The sequence below is a fragment of the Melopsittacus undulatus genome, chromosome 6 (genome assembly GCF_012275295.1).
Source record: "Melopsittacus undulatus isolate bMelUnd1 chromosome 6, bMelUnd1.mat.Z, whole genome shotgun sequence".
Lineage (NCBI taxonomy): Eukaryota > Metazoa > Chordata > Aves > Psittaciformes > Psittaculidae > Melopsittacus > Melopsittacus undulatus.
Genome location: NC_047532.1, coordinates 52,323,069 through 52,349,334, shown reverse-complemented (window position 1 = coordinate 52,349,334; position 26,266 = coordinate 52,323,069). Strand labels below are relative to the sequence as shown.

General features: G+C 35.3%; 1 protein-coding gene across 3 annotated transcripts in view; it reads right to left on the bottom strand.

Moving 5' to 3' along the window:
* Positions 1–26,266, bottom strand: part of RALGPS2 (Ral GEF with PH domain and SH3 binding motif 2) — a 120,115-nt gene that overhangs the window by 58,172 nt on the left and 35,677 nt on the right. For all 3 annotated transcript variants that reach the window (XM_005150197.3, XM_013129354.3, XM_031050209.2), the window contains exons 4-8: positions 20,590–20,640; positions 13,823–13,906; positions 7,300–7,389; positions 4,307–4,399; positions 162–288 (exon numbers count right to left, since the gene is read on the bottom strand). In XM_005150197.3, coding sequence (XP_005150254.1) covers positions 162–288; positions 4,307–4,399; positions 7,300–7,389; positions 13,823–13,906; positions 20,590–20,640 — 445 coding nt within the window. The remainder of the gene's footprint in view (positions 1–161; positions 289–4,306; positions 4,400–7,299; positions 7,390–13,822; positions 13,907–20,589; positions 20,641–26,266) is intronic.

The following is a 26,266-nucleotide window of genomic DNA, read 5'->3' as shown; positions in this document are numbered from 1 at the left end:
TACAGAGCATCCATATTCAACGAGTGGTTATGGATTCTTTACTGAAGTGTTCAAATAGTTTCATGAATGCTTAAAAGATGGTGTTTAGTTTGGGTAACTACTGGAGAAGTATGTTTGTCATTTTGTCATGAGTGTTTCCCACTAGCAACACTTCAACTTACCTAAATAGGGAATACAAGGAGTCATCTTCAAGCTGCTGATATAGTCTCTAAGCCTTTTGTAATTATCTTCTTTACTCATAACATACTCCAGCTTTTCAAAGGTGGCTTTATCCTTCCGACTCAATAACTAGGGAAAAAAAAAAAACAAAAACAAAACACAACACAAAAAGTAAAACCAGATCAGCTTAAGTTTGATCATTATGATTTCTTTTCTACCCTAGTAAGCATGGATTCCCATCTCTACTACCCCACTGTTGCATTTAAAAAACAAACCCACAACAACTGCTTTAAAATTACAGCATTTACTCCTTAATGGTGAGTATTTGAAGAGTTTACAAAGAAAAGTTGCTACTTGGTTGTTAAATTAAAACTATCTTTTGGAAAAAAAAAACCCACACAAACAGGTAAAACTTTGGTGTCCTGGAGGGTCCTCCTGAAATAATATAAATTCTCAAAAGACTATTAACTTACACAGAGTTAATGCCTTTTCTGCTTCTCATGCCATTCCTCAGCTGGCATAAGTTGGCATATTCCTCACAACATAAGTTAACATTTATTTGCCAGGAAGACTAACATTTTATACTAATCCTGCTTCAAAAGAAAAAAAAAAACACCAAAACCCCAAATTCCAAAATTTGTTCTTACTCCTGTTTTGCAAGCTTTCTCAACAAATAATTTCCCAAAGAACAAAACAATAGCATTAATATTCAATAAATAACTTTTAACAAAAGTTTTAAAAACAATGCATGCAGATTTACATATCCATGTACTAGAAGGTATGGAAAAAGAAATTGCAAAATCTTATTTGTAAAACATCTAGCAGAACTACTGCTGCAAAATCACCTGAAAGGCTTCATTTCAATTCATAGTCAAAATTTAAAGAAGGTTTTAAGATGTTCCTGTTGAATATTTTGGCAGAAGTCTTAGTGTTCTAGTCCCAGTCACAATTTTTCCCATATATGATATCCAATAGCGCAAAACTTACAAGGGTCTGATCACCAAATTCTTTACACTTATTCCCTTTTCTCAGTTAAAGAACATATGTGAACATGCTAGAAGTGTTGCTTTTGCAAATTCACTAGCGAATTCTTTTTACCTACATTTCCTACCTCATCTTCATGAGGACAGCTAACACACTAAATGCTGGCTTTCAGAAGAAAGTTACTCCTAAAAAAAGTGAACTGTTTCCCAAGACATGCTGATCTCTGACATTCCAGCATAATTTACATCCTTCGCTTTGGTTCCAATATTCAGATGAACAGCATCCCCTGTTCATTAAAACTGTAGACATCTGCCAATTCCAGTACAAGGAAACAGTAGACAGGCATGAATTCTTTCCAGTCACTGGAACACAACATTTATCTTTTGACATTTATCTCCTCAAAGATGGTTCCAGTTTAATCAGCCTAGATTAGCTTCCGTTTAATAATACTCTAAAACATTCTGCCGCCATTTGGTGTCTGAAACACTTTCGTATTTTGCATACTGGAAGGTAAGAGAAGACTAACAGATACAGTAATGGCCTAAATTCAGGTTTGAATGAAATTAATTTTATTTTACTTAAAACATGACGATTTGCACAATCTTGTTCAAGTCTGATATATCATTTCAGGGTCTTTGAATAATCTCTAAACAAGCAGACCCTGTATGACTTTCCCGTGTGCTTGTGAAGCAATTTACATCATGCCTCCACTTTCTGCATTAATATGGAAAAGTACAGAGAAACTGACAATATATGAAGGGTTTCTGTCAGGCAAGTAATGACCCAGCTATTATTTCTTCAGGTTTGAAGCTGCTTCTCTTTCTAAATAATTTTTCTTCTTCTGTTTTTTTAGGCTCAAAGGACAAAAAGAATAGCAGAGATGTACATAGGCAGAAACAATAAAAGCTAAAGCTGATAGTTTACAGTAGCAGGGAAGGATTTGGAGCCTTCCAGACTGTTCTTTGCTTTCTCATTATAGAGTGCCAGCACTGAAGACAACCTTTTGAAATGCAGGAACAGTGATGAGGTTTTAGGGTACTGGTGGAGTGGGCGGGATTGACGCACCTAGCTTCAGATATTCGTTTTCATTGCCCAAGTCTTAGCTAGTCATTCAGACTTCCTTTACATTAAATGAAGTAGAACAGAATATTCCATGAAATTTATTTGAAAGATTTGTAATTCTTTTCAAGTTTTGATCAGTGCAAATCACACATTAGAAACATTTCTTATTCTCCAGAATTCAGAGGGTGTGCTGGCAATGAGTGAGACTGTCAGAAGGCAAGACTTTTATCTTTTTTAGGAACATTAGATTACCACGCAAATATTTAATTGTTCCATGGTTCCTTTCAACTCTGGATTCCAACCATGTAAAATGAAGTTTTGTTTTTTTTTTCTTAGCTATTTTCCCAACTTTGAGTTGATTGTGGGCTGCTACAAACTATCTCAGAAATGGAGAAAAAAATACTTCCATATTGAAGGTTTCAGAAGGTTATTGTATAACTTACTCAAATGACTTGGTAATGACTCAAATAATGGCTTGGTTTGCCTTTTCATATCTTTTCTTGGCATTAATATATAAAAAGCCAAAGACTTAGAATTAGATCAAGAATTTATAAACTAAATTTCCAAGAGAAAGACAACTGAATCGGTTTGCAATACACATTGCTACGAACTATCCTGCAACTTGAATTTGCAAAGGCTTATGTAAGATGACAAAAAAGCAGAAATTTGCTTGGTATTATATGAGAAACTAAACACCTGCAAATGCATGAGAAGTTATGTGGCATTTCAGAGGTTGGAAGAGGAGCATACTTTAAAAAATGATACATATTCCGACAGTACATATCTTCATAAGTACAAACTAGGAATTCTAATTGACCAATCAGGAAAAGAAATTGGGGGCTCCCAATTCTAAATGGCACAATCATGGTAGGAGGTAATATGGTTACATTAACATATGCTTACAGTTGACTTTTTTTCACAAAAGAAAAACTCAAATCAATTTGGTATCACAGTTACGTAAAATTGTTGAGGCATTAGTTCATCAACATGACAAAACCAGAACAGAAGCATTTTGAACCATTTTGAAGCATTAAGTTCATTTAGATCTCTTTAGAGACACTTTTGGTATTTTGAAACAATATCTCACTTGATTGTGTATTTACAAAATGTGCCCAGAATTCTAGATAGTAACCTCAGGAGAAGTAAGTTATATCCAATTTTGGTAACATTTATCAATTGAACAACGCTATCATTCTGTTTTCAGACAAATGAATACTTTTTTTTTAACATGCGAGGATATGTTGACATGTCTTCAGAGCAAGTTTTTAGCTCTTTTTAATGATCTGTTTTATATGGATTTCTCAGATCATGGCAGTATCTCAGTCACCTGATTATTTCTATCACAGTTGAAAATGTCACAGTTCATCTGTTTATACAGCTGGATGACTACACAATTTGTGGCTGAATCAAGCACAGTGTTCTCTCAGATGTGAGGTATCTATGAGCAAAAGTAATTTCCAATGTTCTTCTGATCAAAGATACGACTACACAAAAATAATATTAATTCCAGTTCAAAAAACAGATCTCACATAAAATTGTTTCCAAAGAACAACAATCTTTCATAACTGTACAAAAGCAGACCTACAAATATACTGCGTAATGCGGTTTCTGTAACTATGAAAACACTTCTGAAAACTGAGGAAAATTGCTAGATTTAGTTATCAGTCAGAGAAACTACAAATCTCTTTATGGAAACTGAATCAAGAGTTCCTGGACATCTGCTCTCCATAGGAAAAAAAAAATTCCAACAGTATAAACCCCTAAATGATTAAAGTATGACCCACTTTGGCATTCATAATTTTCCAGCAACTAAATACAAAATAGCTTCTGGCCAAATTAGAAGCCTCTGTATTTAGCAGAATCTGCAGGGAGCTATTTTTCAAAGGAAAATATTTCCATGCCAGAATGGAAAAAAAAAAAAAAAATGCAATAGGAAACCGTAGACTTAAGACGCACTAGAAAAATTATGTAAGAGGCACTAGAAAAATTATTGTATTAAAGGTACCTGTAGTAAGTATTGCATCCTTGAGAGTAAGACACAGAACGCTGTATTTTCCTAAGACCAAATTAAAACCCCTCCATTGTCCTGCTGCTCACTTACCGCCCATGTTTTAGTCAGCCTGAAGATTGGAGCACTCTGTAGGCCTGACACAACTGCCATAAGAGCATGCAGATTATTCAGCTCATACAGTTTCTGAGGATAAAAGCACATACAATAACAATAAGCAACATTCCAAGTGCTTCCAGTAATGAATAGAGAATAAATAAGCTAAAAATGAGGAAATGCTGCATGTTCTAAAATGAAGTTACAGTGAACTGCTATGCACCCATACCACTTTCATAGCACCTCCTAATTTTTCCTTACTGCATCTGTACAGGTTTGGATTAGACTATATTAGCTGCTTCATAGTGCATTAAGAACACTTTAAAATAAATAAATAAATAAATACAATCTATACAGGTATCCATCCTGGGACATATGTCAGAAGTGCCAGAATTTTTCTGACCTTCAAATCCAACAAATTCCTTTCGTAGCATTCAACTGTATTTTAAAGGTTAACATGCAAAAAAGGATAACCCAGTTGTGAATGATGTAATCATGGTAGTACTTAATGCTGTAAATGCATTTGGCACTGCAGGTTTATGTAGCTACTAATGCTGCATCAAGGAGGTCAAGAAAATATTGTTGCAGGTTGAAATCAAGAAGGTAAATTTCAGAAGCCATGTACTTTGAGTACTTCTGACACTGAAGTACAATTTTAGGACATGGCAACTAAAGTCAATTAGTAGAATGGAACAATGAAACCAAAATTGAACGCAGAAAACATCATTGTAAAAGAATTTTCTTTAAAAACATCTACAAACCCAGCACATAAGTGCATTTTCTTATATATATGGAATTTCACTCCCCTCTTTTTCTTTCCCTTCATCTCCAAACCCATCAATTGGCTTTGGCCAATAACCTACTGGTACTACCATCATGAAAGCTTAAAAATGGTCTGGAAGAAAGCACTGTTTGTCAAGATTTTCTGCAATATCAATTATTCAAATAGTTACAAGCATGCAGAGATATGAACTACATTCAGGCATTTTTGGTGAAGCACACACACAAACTGAGGTATTACCCCAAATAAAAGACTTTGATAAAGAGAAATGGATACTCAATCACAATATGGCAAATCCTCTTTAGCCTGTTTGGAAAATTCACCAAGGTAGGTTAGGATTCCAGCTAGAAATGATACAATAACATAAGGAACCCTTGCTATTCAAGAAATTGAAGTCTTTTTTTTTACCTCCTTGAAACTCAGCTTAACACAATTTTTATTGATTAGAATACCTTTCATGAGGTAACAGGACAAAAAAGATAGACTACATGCTGACTATCAGCATTGAAACAGAAGTCATAACTAATCAGGATATTGGGAACTTCAGAGGAATGCAACTATTAAAGCTAATTAGTTCATGCATAAAGCAATACAGTGTGAGATAACATTAAAGAACTGCTAGCTACACTACAGATAGATGTCAGTACTGTGGAGTGAATTTACAGCTCTGAAGAAAAGCTAATTAGTGTGACCTCTGGCACCAACATGCTTTGATAATAGCTTTGGTGTAAACAGAAAATCCTTCAAATGGCACTAACTGCAGTAACTTCATGTTAGCAGCCATATGTAAGCAAAGCCAAGATAACATACAGTAAATAAATTAACAGATACAAAAAACCACCCCATATACAGTTTCTTGCTTTTTGTAATTGTGATTTTTAGAACTTGTAGGCAAGCAAAGCTCAACCAACTAATTGTTAGAGCACATAACTTCATCAAAACCAGCAGCATTTCAGCAGACACTGCTGTCTGCAGTCCACTGATAAGATAAGCCATATGCAGGGTCCTAAGCCCATAGCAGAGCCTACAACACCCAGTACTGGCAAGATCCATCCAAGTAGTAACCAAACCTGACCCCACCTGGCTTCCAAAATCGGTTCTGAATTATAACAGTACAAGCGAACCTCCTCCCTTCTAAAGAGGGACACGGATCATGAGGAAAATTTTGCATGTTTGTATTTCAAACAAAAAACAAGAACTGATTTTTAAAAATATGTTAGATGAAAATACATTAACTAGACAGATATCAAAAGATATCTGAGAGATCCTCAACAGTTTATGACCACAGCATGATTAGCAAACCCTGTGGAACCCTACAGAATTAGCCTGCCTTGCTGAAATTTTATAGTCAAATCCCATAGAAGTAAAATACTATGTTATTAAAACTGTGCATACAAAGCCAAAGAATGCATTTATAGAATAAATATCAAGGTAAGTAAAAAAACTTTACATTTCTTTTTGCAGGTAACCTGTGGTGGTCACGGAAGCTGGCTGTAGTAACAGTCAACCACCATCTGACAGCACAAGCTTGAGAAACATCCCTCTCTTCACACTACAATGAAGTTTAAATCTGTTTGAAGGGCCAGGACTTTGGTTCATCTACACATAAGCCAAGATTTGCTGACCCTTTTCTTATGTCAGTCAGTCCTAAAGGCTTTCTGTAAGATATCACAGATATCACAGGATGAAAGCTCTAAAATGTTTTCAGAGATCAGGTATATTTTTGAAACAGTATTTCTTAAGCTGTTACTCTTCATGACAATTTGAATAAAACATAAAATATCATTTGCTTCCAATAGTAAAAGGAAACAAACTGTTTCTGTTCTGACTGGTGCTGTTTGAACTGATTTTACAGTTTGAACAGATTTACACAGCTTTTTGGTTCAATCAACATTAGAAAACACATCCAGCAAATTATATTATCTAATAAGCAATATTTGAAACAAGACATCTTCACTTTTCAACAGGTAAGCTATTTGTTAGGGTTTTGTTGTAAACAAAGGTTTCTATTTCAAGACTTGGGTCTGTCACTATTTCTGAGAACTTTGTTAAATGCAGAAACCAAACAGCTATTCATGTCAGCAGATACAACCACAGCTAAATCAGGTATCAGATAAATATTTACCCATGTGTATTTTTGAACTGACCACCTTAAGTATAAGAACTATCAAGGTGAATCCCACAGCCACCCCTCGATGGAAATTCTTACCTTTGCAGTTTTAATATAGTGGCTCAAAACTTCAGCTCTTATTTTTAAAGTCTGTGCATGTAGAATCTCTCTAACAACCCAGAAGCTCACCTAAAAAGAAGAAAATTTGCCTTTTTAAAATACAGAGCTTTGACATGATTCTTTTAATGTATTACTCAAGAAATAAAAATATTAAAAGTATCTCAGCACTCAACTTCTACCTATAGTGCTGAATTCATACTAGAAGATTAAAATCATTATACTGTAAAATCCCAAGCAATATAACCCAGATATTAATAAAAACCTTTCTTCAAAGTGTTTTGCTGTGTCATTCTACCCATTCTGACCCAAGGTAACTTCTAGCATTACATGGTCAAGCACTTGCTGAAAACAAATTCATAAATCCAACTTACATGTAGAATTCATTGAATTCTACTGAATCTTGTTACTCTCTTCACCTTCCCTATTTCACAACTGGTAGCCACTCACTCCAGTATTTTGTTAGACAGTGCCTGCCTTTCTCCCTAAGTGCATGAGTGGCTAGAACTTGTCTTCGTAAAATCTGTCGCATCAGTCACTTGCATACAAAAATCATTTGGATCTATTTTTTTGTGAGGAAAACACTTGTCATCAGCATATCTCAAAAAAAAAAGCAAGCCCACAAACAAACAAAAATCACAAAAAAACCTCAGCAGAATAAGTTACATACAATCTATGCAAACAGACTTGTTTTCAGGCTAAGTTTGAGGATGAGATCTCAGACACAGAGCAAATGGCAAAATTCTCAAACTTCAAAGAAAGTTCTCCCAAGAAAATAAAATAATGAAGAAATCTTATTAGGATAGCTCAAAAATGAAGAAATATAAACTAAAACGGAGTTACATCCTTTGGGTTTCCTTTTCACAACTTCAAAGCTGCACTATCCAACTCTCAGGTAAGTGGAATACCTTCAAGTACAGTTCCCTAAACACTTTCAAATTCTAAACACCTGTAAAAAAAAACTAATCAAACCAATATCTAAAAAAAACTAATCAAACCAGAATAAAACTGAAATATAAGGTAGAAATCTTCTGCTATAACCTAGAGTTTATAGTTTGTACACTTACTGCTGCCTAAACCACTTACCTGCTATCAAACAGCATGCTACCATACTAGTTTTTAAGTTTTCTACGACTAACTTTGCCATTGTACAAAAATCACCGGTACATTCAGTATGGTATAAAGGATACTTGCTGTGTTTCACAATGACATGAATGACTCAAAACTACAGAAGCATAGAATAGTTAAGGTTGGAAATGACCTTAAGATCATCTAGTTCCAACCCCTTGTCATGGGCAGGGACACCTCACACTAAACCATATCACCCAAGGCGCTACGTCCACCCTGGCCTTCAACACCAGCAGCCATTCCAGTGCCTCGCCACCCTAATGGTAAAGAACTTCATCCAATCTAAACTGCCCCTGTTTAAGTTTTAACCTGCTACCTCTTGTCCTATCACTTCAGGCCCTAATGAAGAGTCCCTCCTCAGCATCCCTATAGGCCCCCTTCAGATACTGGAAGGCTGCTATGAAGTCTCCATGCAACCTTCTCTTCTCCAGGCTGAACAGCCCCAACTTTCTCAGCCTGTCTTCATATGGGAGGTGCTCCAGTCCCCTGATTATCCTCGTGGCCCTCCTCTGGACTTGTTCCAACAGTTCCATGTCCTTTTTATGTTGATGTGTCATGCTGCTTCGATTTTTTAAGAGTGATGCTAAACTATTTCTTGTAAACTAACATTGTGTATGCATTCAGGTTCCTGCCCAAAAATTCAATTAAAAATAAATTAAATATCCTGTTTATCCTGTTTCAATTTGTGCAGTATGACAGCTGTTTATACAGAATAGCATAAGAATACCCACACCTCCAAACTTACTATATTTTCACTGAAGGTACAGTGATCTGATAAGAACTGACAGGTCAAAACACAACAGGTCTTTGGAACTTTTATTTCAAAAAATAAAATGGAAGAGTTGCAAAACAGACAAAAACAAAACCAAACAAACAAAAATACCAAAAAAACACCCCAGAAACAACCAACCAAAAAAAAAAAAAAACCAACCAAAAAAAAACACACACCCCCCCAAACCAACAAACAAACAAAAAAGCCAACATCTTGCATAACAATTGCTTTCCTTTGGTCTGTTTGTCTGAGACTGTATTAGACAGGAAAAAAATAACCACAGAGGTCAGTTTTCTTCCTTTCTCTTTTTTTGCCTTTTTAAATACACAAGTATATGTAAGTACCGAATATATAAATACTTAAGTATGACAGTACTTCCAAAAACTGCCAAAAAAGTTAAACCTCAGTCTGATGTTCTGCTGTAGTTACACAGCTTGATAAAATCAACTTTCCCCTTGAGTGATGAGTTTCTAAATAGATGCTTCCTCTTTGAAGATCAAGGGAATTTAAATTTTTAACACAGAACTCTGTATCATAAAGAATCAGGTAGAGAAACACATGTACTGCTGTGCCTTAAAATCACAGATCTCTTTGGTCTCAAGTTATCAGAGCATTGATGTAAGACAACTTGCTCAAAATACAGAGCAAGGCTCAATCACTTTCATAAGGATGCAAAAAACAATAGATTATGTTGGCCTTGACTTCTATGAAAGTTTATTATACTGCAATGACATAAGCACTGTGCCATGTGAGTACTCTCAGAAACCAGGCTTCCTGAGTCAACACCTCAATCCCAGCCTCAATGCTTTCAAGCTCTTTGCAGGAAAGACAAGCCAGAACAAAATGCAAAACTTTCTTCGAAGCTCAGAGCTATCCAGTCCCTTCAGTGACAGAGTAAGCAGGAGATAAAAGAATTAAAAGCACTTCATAATTTCCACTCCAACCACCTGTACTCCTTTTTGATGAGTTTTTACTGGCATTGAAATTGTTTTTCTGGTCTTGTCTATTCATTTGTGCCTTTAGACAGCACCATAATCTAATGATTCCAAATACCGAAAAATTAGCAATGTAAATAAACCCTTTTGTTTCAATAGGCCACTTTTTATTTTATCCAGGTTAGTTCTTTCAGTAAAGAATACACTTGTCCCATACATATTTTGTGATTATTTTGCTTCAAGTCCTAATTTCTCACACTCTCCTAACAATATTTATAAGTTAAATGGCCCACAGCCTTTGATACCAGTTCAAGACAGCATTTAACCCTTGACAGATTTGTGTATTTACATTCTTCCCTCTTAAGGTCAACCTAGAAAAACATGCTTAACTTTTGAACATAACTTTTCTTAAATCAGAGCTTAAGCTTTTTAAATTATCTCATGTTTGCCTTATCTGACATACTGATTTTATTATACTGGTGCTTTTAAGCTCACAGTTAGTTGCTGGTTCCAAAACTAATTGTGCTTTCTGTGCTAATTAATAGATAGCCAAATTCAAGATATTCCTTATTAGAGTTTCTGTATCATTCGTCCAAGTATCTGTTAAAAACAATCTGATATGCTATATAAAAAGTATGTAATGTAAATCAAACAGTAATGATATTGTATCACTACAGCTAAGTTAAAATCCCCATCTGTTCTGTTTCCAAAGGAAGCACACTGACCTCTTCCCCACCCCATTTTTTAATTTGGTAACCCCAGTGAAATTTCACTATTGCACTTCACTGCAACTCAGAAACGTTACAATATTCAAGACAAGCTTCTCCTACATGCGGTTTGCATTTGGTTAAAATAGCCCAAACAAACAAAAAACCTAACCACAAAAAAAAAAACAAAAAACAACACAACTCAAATCAACCACAGTTATACAGTTTATAAAACATAAAATTTGCCATTTTCAGTGGTAATTTTTGCTTTATTTTTTTTCCAAAATATTGAATTCAGTTGGTAACTTTCTCTAGTATTTTAAACTCTGTGGCAACACAGTTCCACTCCCATTTAAATAAAAACCTCAAGAGAATTTCAATACAGCTAATCTTACAACCAGGAGAGCCAATTACCTTTGCATAAATTATGAAATGTTTTCATATCAATTCCTAAAAGCAACCTCAAAAAAACCCCAAAAAAACAAAAATCCCACACTTTTTGTTAATCTGACATTTATGATAAACACTTATTATCAAAAGGTAGAGAACAATGGCTTAGGAAGCAGGCAAACTTGCAAATTCTTGCCAATTTTGCACTAACAGATATGCCAGCAACAACAGTAGAATGCAAGTATACAACTAATTTTCAGCAGAAAGCTGAAAAAGACAGAGATCAGAGTTTAAAAACAATAATGTAAAGAAATTATATATTTACAAAGAATACTTAGTAGTAGATATGTAGATCTATGGAGTACCACACAGCAATGTATTCTTCAAGAATAAGAGAGTCCTGGCACAGAATGATTCAATTGGTTTCTCTTCCCTGAACTCAATATGTTTTTACAGGCACCACATATAATTATCACATAACTAATGCTGGAAATACAGTACTTCATTCCCAGTGGACTGCAATCAACTGCACATAATCATTACTGTTTCCAAAATGCTATCAATTGATCAATTTGCTGTGAAGCACCTGTTAGTGATTTAATGTTCTCTTCATTTACAAAGTGAGAGCTGTTCATGGTTTTCTTTTAGTAAGTTGGTGGAAAAAGGAAAGAGAGATGCATAATGCGTAATTTAAAGCCAGGAAAATTCCAAAAGTTAAAAGAAGTTTGATGTAATGTATTAATGCCCGATAAAGTCAAAAATTGCAATGATTTTCCTGATAACTTAGTTTAGGTCTAAACATTAGAGACATCTAAGTCAGTGGGGCAGCTGCCCAACAGGGTGAGCATCGGGGCGAGAACTGAATGTTGAGAAGGCAAACCAGACAAGGAAGATGAAAATTGCCTACTCTACCATGCTTTCTTATTCCCAGCTGCTGCTGTCTATCCCATAGGAATTCCAGTGTTTCACTGCTCCCGACACCATGGTGAATATAAATATGTCATTACTATTGGAATGAATGAGTCCTCTGCAATGAAACCATTGATGGTCAGTTTGCAGACAGCCGATTGCTTATTCCGATGGTGAGTTCTCTATATTATATATATTATTATACAATAAGAAATGAGAAGTGAGGTCCTTGATAAGGCAAGCTGACTAACATGGCCCTTACTACAAAGGCATTTCATAATATTTAGCAAAACAAAATGTTCCTTTGAAAAGATAACTACATAAGACACTAAATGTTGGAATCACTGGCATATCAGTGAAATTAGTGTAAAAAGCACTGGTGTTCTTACACTAGTCTCAGTCTGGATATGTGTAGTCCAATAAAGGAGCAACTTCAAAAGGAAATTTTCAAAAAAATTCCTAGATTCCCTTAGATTTCAATAGATGGTATGGTCACAACAACTTTGTGATGTAACATTTTCTTTTCAGTCAAGAGGAGAATCAGGCGAGTATCCATACCCAAACAAGCATTTCAGTCATTACAAGGTTAAGAAATATACTAACTGCTGTTGATGAGAAGTAATAGGATTTGGTCATACGCTGAATGTGAGGATACTGAAAAATGAGAAAATACACAACAGATGATTAAAAAAACCCCAAACAAAACCCACACCAAAACCCCACAACCCTGAAAAAGTTAAAGGACTGATCAAAATTTCAGACTATTAACAAAGCTGTCTGTAGATGTGAGACTGGGTACAGAAGATACATCTGGAACAGAACTTAGGAGTTTGAGACATTATTAAACATTTACAAGAGGAGAAGTGAGGGTGATAATAGCATTACTTCATCTGAAATACAAAATATGGCATGACATAGAAAAAGAAAAAAAAAAAGCATTACAGTTTTGAGACTTGGTTGGCTAACTAGAGTTGGAGTTCTACAGCTTTAACTGTGGAGAAAGCAAAAATTCTGATTATAAAGCTAAAATTCTGATTATAAAAGTTGATTTTACACCAGGAAAGCTAAAATTCCGATTTTAAAAGTAATTTTACACCAGGAAATTTTTAAGTAAAAAAGCTGTACATCTCAAATACACTACCTGAAAAAATATGCCAGAGTTAAATCACAAGTTCTGTAAATATTTTGGAATTTTTGAAGCTTTCCCAGAATCAACTTAAAAAAGTAACAATGCTGACAAGCATCTTAGATGTTTTAGTCTCTGGAAATTTATGTTGAGCAAAAGACACTCAAATAACACAGAAAAAAAAATACATCTAATTACTACTCCAGAAATCCTGTTTAGGAAGCCTTTAAACCTGTAATTATGATTATTTCTTTATATAAAGAACAGCCAGCATTTATTTGGGTTGTGGGGAGGTGTATGGGGTGTGTGTGGTGTACAGAAATCACGACACTTTGTTATATCAATAACTGCTATTTTAAAACACAGAAATTTCTTCAGTACTGTTTCTGTGTATCTTGAAGGAACTCCTTCTAGCAAATACTTTTGAGTTTTCAAGCAACCAGCTGTGACCAGCAATAAAAATGATGTGCCAGAACACTTAATCCCCCAGACTTTTTAAATCTGTACATGTAATGACATTGGAAAAAAAGTAACTCACATGATTGAATCTTCTGGTGAAAGCAACAGCATTTGGTGCAGAACTGTATTTCTCTTTCTTATTCCAGCCACAGCTTGCCAGCTCCTAGGAGAACGAGGATGAAATTATTTTTTTTTTAAATTAGTGCATAACACATGTTCAGAACCAAGATCATAGAGAGAAATGTTAAAAGCTTCAAAATAACAGAGCATGATACATTGAAGTAAAAAACAGTTACACTTCTGATTTCCTCTATAAATTGAGATCCCACAACTGTCATTTCTGAATTATTTTGAATTACTATATTTTTTTAATTAATCTTCTGTTGAATTAAGGACTTTTCTTTTTTTATTCAGGGCTTATTACAAGCCAGTGAAGTAATTCAGAATCCATTTTGCTCCCACAGAAAATTCTGCTTTAAAAGTGTGAATCTGAGCTAGGGAGAGCAGCATGTTCTTCTCAACTGCTTTCTGAAGATATTTAATGTCTACCGAGAAGATACACGTTGTTAACTCAAAATGAAACATGTCCCATTATTTTAAGTTGGCATGTTGCATTAAAAAAATACCAAAATAGTAATCTTTTGCAGCTACAGTAAAAGAAACGCTATTTCCAGTTTTCCTTTCCAAAATGAGCTAATTTAATTTAAAGCTGAACAACACTCAGCACTTAAGCAAATAGTTTTGTGGAGTAAAACAGAGCAAAAGGACCTGCTTAAAAAAACCTCACACAGTTACACACAAACTTACAATGCCTCTTAACTTGTCTGTAAATCTTAGTCAGCACTCGGGCAACTATATCTTCCTTTGTATTTGCTACCACTTAGTTTCAATGAAGCAATTTTGATTAAAATAATAAACTAAATGTACCAAAATGAGCTCTATTAACATACAAAAGCATACAGAATAAATGCAAATATATACAGCATGCAACCTATTCCAGTGCTACCAAGAAAAAAATAATCACTACAGAGACAGCTAAATTATTAAAGTGTTATAACAGCAAAGTGCAGCCTTTCATTTTTATTTATTAATGCTTTCTTTCCACATCTTCCACTCTGAAGTGCCCTTAGTTTTATCATCACACTGAAAACTACTTACCGAAACCAGTATCACACTGTATGTCCAGCTACCATATAACATGGGTAAGATGACTTAACAAGTAACCAAAAAAATAGTCCCATTTAAGACAGTCATATTTTTAAAAGAATTTGGTATCTGGATATTCTAAGCTACAGCGTTGTGGTGGGGAGGTGGGAGGGATTTGTTGGTTTGTTTGCTGAGGTTTTTTTGTTTGTTTCTAATCAGGAACTTAACATCTTTTCAACTAAAACCCCCAAACTACTAAACAGTCTCATGCCACTTAAGAGAGACCTTGAATTCTTCCACTTGTTGAAGTCTGTGGCATGCTGGTATTTGTTAGAGAAGACTGAGGTGCTCCTCTCCACAGTACTAAGAAGCATGCAGAAAATCCAGCTTTGTATTTTCCTTCAAATTTTATTAGAAAGTTCTGTCAGCAAAACCTGTCCTGGAAAATGTCAGCATGTTTGTCACAGGAATTAACATGTCCAACTCCTTATATTGCATTTGAATGACTATGCACAATTATGCAGCCCTGAACTGCTCCTGTTACAAGGGAGAGCAGACTATTGGAGAAGGAACCATTCAAGAAACTCTTGGTTGCATTCTCTACTCCTCAGTATCTCCCACTGCAGCAGTTACAAACAAACTTCTGTACTTGGGAGAATACAAGGTGTTTCATTCTTCCTGGCATCTGATGATCACATTTCCTTAACAGCAGGAAAACACCCCCAAAAAAACAAAGAAACCAAGACAGCTGCCATCCCAACTTTAGAGAAAAGCGTGGTGATTTCTTATTAATTCAAGGCATCTTGTGTACTATTTCAATTCTCATCACCAAGTAAAAAAACAAATTATTATTTTGAGCACAAGTGACCCATTGCCCTGGCACTGTGTATCTTAAGGGCTTACATGGTCCAGCCATTAGAAGCAGACCTAGCACTGAGGTTTGTGGCACTGATGTGATCAGCAGCAGAAATGGTGATTAAGCAGAAAACATTACCAAGAATCTTTAGACAGTACATAACAGAATTAATGTTGAAGTCATTAATCAGGTCTAATATCAGTTGGACACAGATGCAGATCTGACTCTCAGACTGTAAACAATATATACATATTTATCATTGTTATTTCAAAGTTGAGGTCTCCCTGTTTTGACAGAAGACTCGAACAACTGAAAATTCTACTCCAGAAAAATCCTCTTGAGATTTGCCCTGTCTAAATGGAAAGAGAAACCACTGACTGGTAGAGAATAAATGTTTTGGTAAGTAAGACTGAAAACTAAACAATGAGGCATAGCAAAAATAGCTCCTGGAACACATTCCTAGCAGATTATCCTATGACCATTTCTGTATTCCTGGGCCTGAGGTAGGGTCTGAGATTGTAGATAAAGTTCTACATTAACATCTGTATCTTATGTTGAAACGTGTTTTCATGCGGTCTCACAAAAAGCTAAAGGCTTTGTTATGCTTTACTGACCATATCACATGTTGTTTAAAACCCTTAAATTCTAGTTCAGTCAAAAATACAGATTACACCAGGGTTGGATTGACTGTAATCAGAAATCATTCTTATAGTTCTATCAAAATATTCAACTTCTTCACTAAAGACTGTGCTGCCTATTCCATTACTCCAATGCAGGTATGTTTCTTGGATCTTCCTCCTAAATTTCACTTTTTCCACTACAAGTTTCAAACCTGAAGTATTCACAAGGATAATTTCCTCAGTCTGCCAATGAACTCAAGCACAGGAACTACATCATTACCACTACCAATTTTTTGTTTTGATGAATTTATTTAAAATGAGATGAAAGACTGAAAAGCTTAAGATCAAGAATACAAAAGCTGGACTTTCTTCGTAACTCATTTTGGTCTTGATTCCTTTTGAGTCTATAGAATTTTATTTTCCTTAACAAAATACTACAGTAACACTTAAATGATAACCTGTACTGCATGGCAGAAAGACTGTACTTCTCATTAAAGTCTTTATATACAGATCAAAGTGAAAGTTGCAAAAATAGGAGAAACAAAAAGCAAGGATTAATTGTTGAACCATTATACAACTTCAGAACAAGTAGAGACGAATATTCAATAAGCAAACTTTTTTTTTCCACTGCCTAGCTTAGTAAAGGAAAGGGGATAAAGAAGTCAAAGACAATAACTCAGCAGAGATCTTCAGTGCGACAGACTACGTGCGGGTAAATAATTCTGGAGGATATATTAAGGTATGCACAACAGGTAGATTTTCCAAGAAAAGTAAATTAATGTGTTAGGGGGACATCTGGTAGTTAGTTAATGTTAACATAGATATATGCAGCACAGCTGAGCAACTCTATGACTACCTTTGTGCTTTGTAGCTACTGCTCTCTAGAAAGTCACAATCACTACAACAACAAAAAAACCCCAGCACGCTACTTTCACTTATGGGGAATAGACAGGAGTCATCTGATTGACTTTCAGAACTCCATCTTTTAGTGTTTCCCAAAAATGAAAATGCAAATCAGTTGCTTTCATTCAGACAGAGGTTTATGTAGCAGGGGAATGTTCTTATTACCTTAATTTCTTATTCTGGAGCCCACTAATTATTAATTAACAAAGAAACAGTACTTCCTTCTGCTTTCTAATCTCATAAATAACTTGCAGGCATTTCAGAATGATGAAGAAAGGTGGTTTCCAATACCAGTTGGATTGATACAGTCTGCCTAGGGCTCAGCCAGAGGATCATGTCAATCATGTCACTATATACTAAGCCATAGTAAAAGTTCAAGTCCATGCTTCTGGCTCACCCAAAATGTAAAGTGATTCACTGTACCTTAATCCTCAGTTATGTGGGCTAAACTAAGCTGTCTTTCCATTTCTTCCTAAGAGCATGAAACAGGAAGTTGTAGTGGGTGATATGTAGGAACTCAAGCACACATGCGAACCTACCGTATCTGCAGGAAATTTTAAGATAGGCAGAGAGAATTATATTTATTTTCTATAGAGAGAGTCAAAAGACCGTAGAAGTATATAAGTGCCTGCTATGAGTATGTTCACTGATTTTGATGCTAGAAGAAAAATTACTACGTATTGTGTAAATAGTGTTGTTCACCTCTTGGTTTTGGTAAAATAACCAAGATGATCCAATGTTGCTTTTAAAAAAACAAAAAAAACCTCCACAACAACAACAATAAAAAAACAACAAAAACCCCAAACAAAACAAAACACAAACTCACAATACTTAAAGATTTTACTACAATGAAGGTGATGCAACACAATAATGGATACAGTCAAATAAAAACAATGACAGGTAAAGAATATTGCTCATATACCCTAAAGATGGTAAAAATACACTCTAGTTATCTTAGAAATTAAGCATCTTGGAATAAATCTTTCAGAACCCTTATTTAGGAAAATAAATGGAAACACATTAAAGGCTAAAAATATTCATTCATGCTACAGAGTTTGGGAAGCAGATGAAGATTCACAGCCTATATAACAGTTTTCTCAGTGAATTACTACAATCTGCAATAGACACCCAGACTTTAATTTTTTTTTTTTTTAAAACTTGGGAAAGATATTGCTCATCATCTCCCACCATACATGCAAACAAATTCAACACTTGAGTACACGTCAAGTTATGTGTGAAGATTTACAAGCTGAATCAAGATACAGACATAGCACATAGTCTGGTAGAGGTACTTCAAAGAAACTCAGAAATCTGTAACACTTCATTATCTGCCATCAAGACACCTTCAGGCAAACAACATGTTCCATGCCTGTTTCCCCCTTCTACAAAACAGGAGAAAACAGTTTTAATTGTGTCTATCTTATTCTGACCTGAGAATTAATTGTATGCCCCTTTTTCATGGGATTAACACAATTTAGAGGCACATAAAGATAGCAGACAACAGACCTCTGTGCCTGTGAAGGAGCACTGACAGACTTGCATAATACTTGCAGGGAAGTGAAAGAGCACTTGATAATACTTGCACACTGTCAATGCCTTCAACTCCTTTCTGCAAACACTTCAGAAGTGTCAAAACAGCTACCCTTCCACATATGCATATTTTTCAGTGAAGGCATCACATGAATTCCTCTGATGCAGTATGTACGGATTTCCTAAAAGGAATTGCTTTCTAGATATCTACTCCCTCAGTTTCTTTGTAAGTTCCACTTATTCAGCTTTTCCCTTTTATAGTTTACAATAATGAGTTAGAACAGCTAGCAAATTTACATGTACTTTCTTGTCATATCTTCTCATCTCCCACAGACTTTTCATAGCTCTGTTCACACAGCATTATCTGAGATACAAGAGGTAGCATTAAAGAGCAACAAATTATGAGGTATGGAATACTGCATCACTGCCACTATATCTAACTTGATTCCTTGTGGTTGTTACACAGCTGACTGCTCATCCTGTGCAGTGCCAAAAGCAGACTGCAAACAGTAAACTACCATAAAGCTCAAGCAGTGGAATTTTTTTAGGTAAAGTCCTAACTAGCTAAATTGGTGTTTTGATTTTTCGATATTCAGTACTTTGAAGCTCAGTGTAACTAGAGATAAGACACTCTGTAAAAGCACACAGAGCTTATTCAGTATCAGCACTGGGGAGAGGGCAGAATCCTGCACAGCAGGAATGCTTAACATTAGAAAAAATAGTACACAAACAAATGCATGAGGAAAACATAAGAATCAGATAAGAGAGCAAATAAGAGATCAAATGGGGGGGGCTTTTTGAAAGGTTTAAAACAAACCAATGAACAAAAAACCCCATATAAATCCACATGGATTGGGAAATAGCTTGCTGAAATCATGACAGCTAAATTATGACAACATTTTCAAGTACGGATCAAAAGAAAGCCTTCCAAAAAAATTGCGGGTACACAAATGATGAAATCAATTGTCGCAACAAAGAGATTCAGCAGATTTCTCTACTTCAAGTAAAATATAAGAGTGACATGACAAAGCTTGCTACCAATAAAATAGCTCATGATAGTCTAAAGGTGACTAATGATCTGAAAGGCTTCCCCACTACTGATAAAGTGCATAGTACAGTGAAAAATAACTTTCAAAAGTGCAAAACAATGCCCACCAAAAAACGCCTATTGTACAGAAATAAGGATAAACAAATTCATCACTTATTAAAGACACTGAAGAACCTGAAAACATCAGTTCAAGTTAGGTTGCAATCAGAAAGGAATATAGCATTATATAAAGACAAAACAGAGAATAAAAATCAATAAATTATCCCAATATACATCCACAGATCAAACCCATCTTGAACACAAGACGCCATTACAGCCTTTTTTCTTTTTCCAAAAAAGATATAAACCAGTTAGAGAAAAGAGGACATGATTAGGTATAAGGAGCTGAAACCTGAAACATTATCAGAATAGTCAGATCAAGATGTTTATCTTTCAGAATCATAAAAAAACAGATACTTCACCTCTAGCACTAGCTGAACATATTTAAATACCAACACTTCATTTGCAAAACTAATGGTTCCAGATATTTGTGTGTTATAAAACCACCTGTTTCAGAGCTATATGAACTGGGAAAAAAAAATAAGATTTATTGACATACTTCACCTTTGCAATTCCAGAATTTATACAGTGGCACTTTTTTACATCTAAATTTAAAAAAAAACAAAAAACAAAAACAAACACACAAACAAAACAAACAAACAAAAAAAACCCCCAACCAAACAAGTAAACAATGAATTACTTACCTCTGGCTGAATTGCTTTAAATACAGGAACATCCATTAGAGTTATCTGACCCTGAAATAAAATAAAAAAAATCATAAGCTAAAAATTAACTTCACATTTGATTACATTGTTGTGCTGCATGAAAACTGCAGTTTGTTCTGTTTCCTTTATTATCTGACTTTTATTTTGTAGCTAATTTCAGAGGTTTTGGCTCTACCACAGAGTTGTCCTGAAAAAAATAGTGTGCCGAACTTTACGTTTAATAAACAAATTATGACAAATTATTCTCAGGAGAATAATCCTGTGTTACATATGCAAGTCACAGCTTGATCTCAGAAACACTACTTAAGAAGCTATCCAAGAATACAAGGAACTAATTTCAGTTGCTCAAGAGCAGTTTCTCTTCAAACTGAGCCTCAATTCTAGATGCTACACAATTCTGCTGAAACATCCCTAAAATTTTTCAATCAATACTTGAACACTATTTTGAACAACTAAGCTAAGAAATTGTTCAGATGCACAGCAAGAGTTAAAATCTAATTTCGTCATCTCACTTCAAGCAAGATAGAACCAATAAGTACATTTTCATTCTGGGATGTCTGTTTAGCTTTGGAAAGGGCAAAGAGGAACGTGCAGAGTCAAAAACCAGGTTTTACATTTCAAACATAGTCACAGATCCTCACTTTAAGCTTAATACTACTGCCTACCTATGAATGCGAAATAAAGAGATCACCTCTTTCACATAGTATGTAGGTAGCCCAGAAATACAGTTGCACCAGAGGAGGTTTAGACTGAGTATCAAGAAAGAAATTCTTCACTGAAAGGGTTTTCAAGCACTGGAACAGGCTGCCCAGGGAAGTGATGCAGACAGCCCTAGAGGCACTTAAAAACATGTAGGTGTGGCACTTAGGGACATGGTTTAGTGGTGGAATTGGCAGCACCAGGTTAATGGTTGGACTCAATTAACTTAGAGGTCTTTTACAACCTAAAAAATTTTCTATAATTTTATAATTTTAATAAAGACATATTAGATTTTTCTCATCTTGGGCAACAGTGAGATTGAATCAGACCTATTTAACTGAATCCCCATACTCAACTACAAGCAAGAAAACATAGGTGCACAAATAAGCATGTCTCAACATCTTTGTTGCAGTAAATCCTGTACAAACTTTTATATAAACAAGCATTTTTGGTCCTGTAACCAACACTCACATGTAGCATTAGACATATGATTTGTACATATCATTCATTAATATCTATAAACTAGCTAAATGCCAGCTTAAAAATCAATCCCCAAACTACCATTTTTAAAAGTGGTTTAACAACCAATGGATCAACTGTACCATGTCTTGACAGCACAAATTATACTGTATCTTAAAAGTGTAAATGAAATCAAGCATATCAAACATGCCCCCTCCAAGTTTGTTTTAAACAGCAGTAACTAATAAGAATGGAAATTCAGAATATAGTGGGCCAAAATAATCTTTCCCTTCAACATAGCTTCTCTCTTCCCTCGCACCCACAGCAACTACAGTGAAAATGTATGATAAACTTTAGCCAAAAACAAAAGATGCCTTTGACATTGAAAGCAATCTTGCTACCCGGAACCATTCTATTCTTTTGATGCCTAAGTGACGTATTCTTGAAGGAATAAAAATTGTTTGTTTTCCTAAAATTAAAGACTGTTTCAGCATTATTTTTTCAGACTGTCAAAGTCAGAAACACAGATATCGTCACACAAAGTCTTTTTTTAAAAGGGATTGTGTTATCTTGCCACAAGAAGTACTGACAGCAACAAGTCATTCCTGACAAGAGAAGCAGATAATTTGTGAAAGTGCACCCGGACAAAATAAACTATTCCAACAGTGGTTAATAAGACTCTGCTTTTGAAGGGCTCTGAACACGTGTGCAGACAATGCCGGTAAGTTTTTGTGCTATTTCCCACCTTTTCCTAGAAAGTTATCTGGGAAAGGACTAGGACTCTTGGACAGTGAGAGTTACACTGCACCTGAGTATGAAAATATGGCTTCATCCTTACAATTTAACAGTATGCCCTCTTATTTGATATATCTACATATACGGCTCTTTCGAGGAAAGAAATAGGCAAGGCAGATGGGCAAAGGAAAGACATCTGATCAATAGGGGGTACAAAGCAGGGGAAATCTGGCTGATTTCTAGCGTTAAAATGGACTCAAAGCTAATAGTCAAGATGTATTCAGAGAACACATCCTAGAAGAAAATGAGGCCCAAGTTTATATATTAAACTGTTACACAATATTTAGAAATTTATATAATAAATTGAGAATACCTAAGAAAAAGGCTTCCCTATGAGGGCAGCACTTACTTAAATACTGCACAGGAAGTCTGTACCACTGTGTAAGACAAACTTGCCTGATAACCCGGGAGCATGTGTTATTTCTAAACTTCCCACTCACTAGAAAAGAGTGAATCTGTCCCAGTTCTGTAAATCATCTAACCACTATACCTATGGCTGTGCAGGCCCAAGCACCAAAGAATTATACTTTCTTACATGCAGAGAACATCAAGAGACAACGAGACAGAAGGAAAGCACAGATTCATTTCTCTCACCTACTCCAATCCTGTCCATAGAGCAGCCAGAGTTAACTCTTCCTTCTGATTTTCAAAGTGAAGAACCCAGTCCTGAAACCAGTTCTAAAACTCATTTTCTAGTCTCCCATTTGTCTGCTCAAGTATCTCAAGCTTCCTCAGAAATGTATTATTTTGGGTAATTATGTGGCTAATTGAATGTATTGACATGCTTCTCAATAAAGAAAATTAATTACAAAATTGGTTGGGGCAAGGTGGGGAAGATAAAACCGACAGAATGGGCACTTTGTTAAAATTAACAAATAATTAGTGTATATTAAAACATGCTTACAACAGACCCAGACATTTCAATGGTTATTAACATTTAACTGCAAGTCCTCCTCTCGAACAAGACTAAAACAATAGTACAATGAAAAATGAGCCAGGAAACCAATTCATTGTTCATATAAAAGAGAGAATGCTTAAAAGTAAGTGTTGTTTTCCTTTCCAGCCTTCTGGAATTTGTACTCATAATCAACCTGAACTGCCTTATATAAATTACTTCCTTCATGAGTGATTCCTAGACAAATTTACCTTAAGACAGTATCAGTACTCAATAATTACGAAACAAAGACTGCTGTTATAAATTCACACATTAAAATAAATGCATACATTTAAATGATGATATTAAATTGGTATATTAACATTGAAAGAAACCAAAAAAAGGCCAAACCTTTAGACTAGCGTCCATTACTAAAAAGCTTTGAACTGCTATTCAGTACAATATTAAAAAAAGCTCAGTAAGTTTTAACAGAGAAACTTTCTTCTACTATCACACTGGTATTAGACTGAGTTGTTTGGGTATTTTTTCTTGTTTAGTTTATACTGCTCGCTGCTTTCACTAAAATCATCGGTAACACTGTATCACATTACCACTTGAAACATCCATTATTGAGGTTCCTTTCTTGGAGAAGTTGCATTTTCCATTGAAAGTGTCAAGCTGTTAAGAATTGCTCAAACTTCAAAAGAGGCCAGCAACTGATAGCTGAATGCCTAAGCTGATGGATGGGAAGCCATTTGAGTTTGCAGATATGACAGTGTACCTGACATAAGAGTTTAAAAATACCTTTGACAAAACAGAATTTTTTAAACATTAGCTTATTCATATTTAGTAGTCTAACACAACTGAATTTTTACCCTTTTACAGATGCTTGCTCACTACTAAGTCAAAAATAAAGCAAACTGAAAGGCTGGCATTCTAATTAACAGCACATGAAACGACCAAATTTCAAAAATATAATATTTATAATATGCTCAACTCTAATAGTAACAAAAAACTTCTATCTTGAAGTTGGTCCATCATGACCAACTCAGGGGAAATTTAAACCCCAATAAACAAAGGCACTAGTTTGGTTTCTGCAATGAGATACAATGTACTAACTTTTCTCATTCCAGCTCCTTAGCCCAGCCAATACAAATTCCTGGATAGCTCCCTCTTCTAAATGTGGTTTAATGTTTTAATATTCAACCCAAAAATTCTAAGTGCTCACATCTATTTGTTACATGAGACAAGCCAACCACAACCTCTCTAGTTTTTGAGTTGTCAGCCGCACAGATTTAAATACAAATAAATACAGAATTACATGTGCAATATAAAACTGTGAACTTCATCTTACTTACTGTTTAAATAAGTATTCTGATTACACAAAGATCACAGAACTTGATATTTTTTGCCTTTCCAGAAGTGGTATGAAGTGGTATGTCTATCAAGTTCATTTATATATTAAAGTACTTCTTCATTGTTCAGGCAATGAAAGCACTGAATGGAAGTTTGGGTTTACACTTGCTGTAGATCCTAGATAACAATACTAGGATTTGATTAGGAGAGCTATGTTTTTAATGTACAGCTAATGCATTTCCCAATTCTCAGCCACTTGAAGAACCCTACAAGAGAAAATCATCTTAACAACAGCGAATGATAACACACTGGAATGGCAGTTGGAAGATAATTCTCTCCCTCCTTTTTCCCCACACAGCCCTAGGAACTTCTGCATGTAATAGACTTTGCCTGGGGACAGTCTGCAACAGTCAAGTTTAAAAATATTTGAGCTCTCCTAAGTGCCGAGATGCTGGACTTGTTAACAATTAGGTATTTCAAAATAATAAAAGTATTACCACAGAGCTTCAGATACATATAGAGAGATGCACCTCTCAGGGAGATGTGTCAGGCCACAAATTTTACATCCAGATAATCAAGAACTACATTTCAGTATGCTGCTTCTTTGAAGGAAATGGAGCTCAATGAAACGAAACTTTAAGATACTCTCCAACTCCTTCTCTTTTGTATGAATACATATGGATTACCTTCTTTTCATAAAAACCTGTAACTTAAGAACTTCTAGCTGCAGTTAACACCATCACACTGAGCTCCTCTCCATGCTACTATAGAGAATGATTTGAGTTGGAAAGGACTCCATGATCATCCAGTTCCAACCCTCTGTCATGGGCAGGGACACCCCCCATTAGACCAGGCCACTCCAAGACCCATCCAACCTGGCCATTAACACTGCCAGGGAAGGAGCCCTTTTTGGCCTGGGCTATAAACCCACCTTTCTGGTCCCCAGACCTCAAGCATGAACTTTCTATCAGGCTATTTGTTGTACCACAAGTTTTCCTGCCACGTACCTACTGTAAGGACAGTGCACTTCCCAAAGAGCTCCTGGACAGAGACCCTCAGTGTGAAAAGAAAAACTAAGTTTCTGTCTGAGATGGGAATTAAAAAAAAAATAAATAATCAAATATCTACATTTTGGTTACTGAAGAATACTGCCATAATACAAGTTTCCTTGAAGCCATGTTGGTTCAAGCAGCACTTCATAAATTGTTCCTTAATCTGAATTTTTAGAAGGAATTATATTTAAGCCTTCCAACTTGGCTTAGCACTGTCTCTCCAGGCTGCCAGAATACTTTTCCTCACTGAAAAAAAATAGCTAACCCTCTGTTAAGCACTGCATCAGTAGGAGAGTAATTCTGCTGTCCAAAATGAATGCTGGAGGATTAAAGTTCCTGTGTTGAAACTCTACTTGTTTTCTCAAAGTCAACTTCAAAACTTTTATCGTTAATAGTTCCTCCACATGCAGTAATAAAGTTG